Source organism: Citrus sinensis, chromosome 7 (genome assembly GCF_022201045.2).
Source record: "Citrus sinensis cultivar Valencia sweet orange chromosome 7, DVS_A1.0, whole genome shotgun sequence".
NCBI classification, from domain to species: Eukaryota; Viridiplantae; Streptophyta; class Magnoliopsida; order Sapindales; family Rutaceae; genus Citrus; species Citrus sinensis.
This window is the reverse complement of record NC_068562.1, coordinates 7,640,304-7,644,366: the sequence shown is the minus strand read 5'-3', so window position 1 is coordinate 7,644,366 and position 4,063 is coordinate 7,640,304. Positions and strand designations below refer to the sequence as shown.

The following is a 4,063-nucleotide window of genomic DNA, read 5'->3' as shown; positions in this document are numbered from 1 at the left end:
ACTCGCCCGCGTGGGATTGGAAAAGGCTGCCAGGAGTCATGTCGCATTTAATTGCGGACGTGGTGACGTGGCAGAAATCCCCCCCTCCATTTGAATTTCAAACCGACGGTTACGAGATCCTCGGGATTCGGCGCAGTTATATGCTGGCAACCCAAGAGTCCGTCCTCATTTGGAAAGCCAAATCCTCTCGAACGGCATATTCACCACTCACTCTGTCTCCGTCTACGTCTCCGTTTCTTCGGCAAAGAAGTTCCGGCACGAAGCCCCCCCTCCTTGCCTTTCTCCGATTGAAGCGGTACTTCAGGTATTACTTCTCTCTCCTCGGTCTCGAATAGTTTGTAGATAACTTCTTTTTTCTTTCGTTTGGGTAGTAGTTGGTGGTGTTGTGGTTAGAGTTTAGGGAATGTCGAAAGGCAAAGAGAAGGTCGTTGAGGTTGATGACGACGAGTTGGACTTCCTGCCTAGTCTGCTCGCCAATCCCGCCTTTGACCCCGAGGTCCCCTTAGAGCCTGTTAGGCCTAGTGTCAGGACTAGTGCTAGGAGCATGTCTCCCCAAACGACCTCTACAAGCGGGAGTAATGGTGAGGATGGATCTTCTGACTCCGAGGATACTTTGAGTGAGGGTCGAGGAGATGATTCTGGTGAGGCGTCCCCATCGGGGGCGCCGCGACCAGAAGGGAGGAGCACAATAGGAGGTAGAGCCCTATCGCGGGATTATGCTATTGATTACATGACATGCACGACCACGTTTGACGAGCTCGAGGACCTCCGGCTGAGGTATAGCATTCCTGGCGAGATACCTCTCAAGGTCCCGGGAAAGAAGGATGCTCCCAGCCGGCCTCCTAGGGGATATGTTACCCTGTATCTGGACAGCTTTAAGTACGGGCTGAGGTGTCCCTTGCAACCTTACTTTGCCCGGATACTTAACGGGCTAAATCTAGCTCCTGGTCAGCTGAATCCCAACGGGTGGAGAGTGCTCTCTGGTCTGTTCATATTGTGGGACAGATGTTGCCAGAGCGAGCCCACGGTTGATGAGGTGAAGCACCTGTACCAGCTAAAGAGCAGCCCCAAAGATGCCGGCTGGTACTACTTCCAATCTAGCACCAAGAGCAGGAAACCTATAACCGACCTCCCTACTGGTGGTGGTGGGAACTGGAAGAGAAAGTTCTTTTTTGCTGGGGGTCCTTGGGGTCAGGTCGCACAAATGGACGGGAAGGATTATCGGGTCCCACCCCGTTTCACGGTTCCAGGTTGCCTGCTCACTCCAGATGTCTTGTATCCATAATTGTTCTTGTTTCATTGGCTTGTTTCTAACCAAGTGTCCGTTTATGTTGTAGTTTCTTGGGGCGTTCATTTCCCACTCCGACCCGGCCCGCTCAAACGGGTTGAGGCTGTGCTAGTCAATTCCTGCTCGAGCCGGGAACTGATATCCACATACAACTTGCTCGAGTCTCGCTTGATACTTCCTGGCCATAGGATGGAGGATGCTGTGATTGGGGCTCTGACCCGAAAACGTTCTCGACCTCCGACCACGAAGAGGGACGAGAGTAAGGATGCCCCTACCGCGAAGCGGGCCAACATCGTGCAGCAGGCCCCACACTTGAAGATTTTACCTCCGGCTCCTGTAGAAGTCGGGGAAGCTAGTGGAGTAGCCACAGATCCTGCTACCTCTTCTCCTCCTGTCGGGCCTCGACCTCGCTTACCGGACAGCCGAGCAGAACATCTGGTCCCTTACCTCAATGAGTTAACTAAATCCGTGAGCAAGAGGGACCTGGAGGCCTTTGACGGCCGCACCTTGGGTGAGCTGGTGGGGGCCATGCAGCATAGCGCTTTCCACCTCAGCTGCATGACCACCTATTACAAGGCTAAGGTTGGCCGCTACGACCGGAAGATGAAGGAGGATATCCAATCGGCGACGAACAGAGCTGACGTTGCCGAGAAGAAAGCAGGGGAGCTGAATCTCGAGAATCTGAAGCTGATAGAGCAAGAATCACTTGCTCAAGCAAAAGCCATTACCCTCGAGGAGGAGTTTACCAAGGTCAAGGAAGATCTGCAAAGGCAGAAGGCTATGTATGAGGCTCAGCTCGAGTCTCTCCGTGACTCCCACCGAGCTTAGGTCGAGAACTTGGAGAGGGAGGCCGACAACCAGTACGACCAGGGACTCCGGCATTCCTATCGTTGCATCATGGCCGTCCTCGGGAAGCAATACCCTGACCTCAAGATGGATGACCTTGCAGCTGGCGTTGCTGGGCATATGGATGAGGAGGCGGCCAAGGAAGATGCCGAGGGGGTGGAGCCGATCGTGATTGAGGAGGAAAACTCTCCTCCTCGTGGAGTCCCTGCTGAAGTTGGCGAGGCGAGCACCCCCCCGGACGCAACTGGCGATACCCCCCCTGCACCTGAGGAGGTCCAGCCAACCGATGCTGCTCGGCTCACAGATCCGCCGTCTTTTTGATATATTTCTTTTGTTGTAATGGACAATGTTCATGAAGATTATCCCCTCTGTTAATCATTAACCAATTAATAAGGATATTTTTTGATTACTTTCTTGTGTTGTAATTATGAGTTAATTTTTGTTTGAGAATCTGCTCGTCTCTGTCTAGACGAGCGGACTCCGGCTTGGCTCATGGTTTTTGCCACATGCCTCCGAAGATTCTTCAATGCTTGGGATTCGGCTCGCCTTCTCGTGGTCGAGCAGATCCTGGTATGCTTGGGAATTCTGCCCGCCATCTCGTGGTCGAGCAGATCCCGGCATGCTTGGCTTCTGTCTCGCCATAAGACAGGCTCTGAGACTTGGCGAGCCTTTGCATGCCTTAGGATTTTCTTTAATCGATTTGGATTCTGCTGCCTTCTCGTGGCCGAGCAGATCCCGGCATGCTTGGCTTCTGTCTCGCCATAAGACGGGCTCTGAGACTTGGCGAGCCTTTGCATGCCTTAGGATTTTCTTTAATCGATTTGGATTCTGCTGCCTTCTCGTGGCCGAGCAGATCCCGGCATGCTTGGCTTCTGTCTCGCCATAAGACAAGCTCTGAGACTTGGCGAGCCTTTGCATGCCTTAGGATTTTCTTTAAACGATTTGGATTCTGCTGCCCTCTCGTGGCCGAGCAGATCCCGGCATGCTTGGCTTCTGTCTCGCCATAAGACAGGCTCTGAGACTTGGCGAGCCTTTGCATGCCTTAGGATTTTCTTTAATCGATTTGGATTCTGCTGCCTTCTCGTGGCCGAGCAGATCCCGGCATGCTTGGCTTCTGTCTCGCCATAAGACGGGCTCTGAGACTTGGCGAGCCTTTGCATGCCTTAGGATTTTCTTTAATCGATTTGGATTCTGCTGCCTTCTCGTGGCCGAGCAGATCCCGGCCTGCTTGGCTTCTGTCTCGCCATAAGACGGGCTCTGAGACTTGGCGAGCCTTTGCATGCCTTAGGATTTTCTTTAATCGATTTGGATTCTGCTGCCTTCTCGTGGCCGAGCAGATCCCGGCATGCTTGGCTTCTGTCTCGCCATAAGACAGGCTCTGAGACTTGGCGAGCCTTTGCATGCCTTAGGATTTTCTTTAATCGATTTGGATTCTGCTGCCTTCTCGTGGCCGAGCAGATCCCGGCATGCTTGGCTTCTGTCTCGCCATAAGACAGGCTCTGAGACTTGGCGAGCCTTTGCATGCCTTAGGATTTTCTTTAATCGATTTGGATTCTGCTGCCTTCTCGTGGCCGAGCAGATCCCGGCATGCTTGGCTTCTGTCTCGCCATAAGACATGCTCTGAGACTTGGCGAGCCTTTGCATGCCTTAGGATTTTTTCGGCTTCAAGCGAATGAAATTCGTCGACGTTCCATTAATGGCAGGATTTGACTTACATGAAATTGTTCGGACATAAAACATAAAAATAAAAGATAAACAGCATAAGCAGAAATTACTTCAAAATGTGAGCAAGTCTTACTGGAAGTATTTTCGGAGGTGTGCCGCGTTCCATGGGCGTTTCACTTCGTGGCCGTCCGCGCGAACCAGCTTGTAAGCTCCGGGCCCCGCTATCTGCTTGACTCTATACGGCCCTTCCCAATTCGGTCCCAG

The 4,063-nt window shown here is 52.5% G+C and overlaps 1 protein-coding gene across 1 annotated transcript; it reads left to right on the top strand.

The window, feature by feature from the left end:
- The first annotated feature begins 403 nt into the window (after positions 1-403).
- Positions 404-2,116, top strand: LOC112498144 (uncharacterized). The gene is made up of 2 exons (XM_052444452.1): positions 404-983; positions 1,338-2,116. The coding sequence occupies exons 1-2, from the start codon at positions 404-406 to the stop codon at positions 2,114-2,116; spliced, it is 1,359 nt and encodes a 452-aa protein (XP_052300412.1).
- The last annotated feature ends 1,947 nt before the right edge of the window (positions 2,117-4,063 follow it).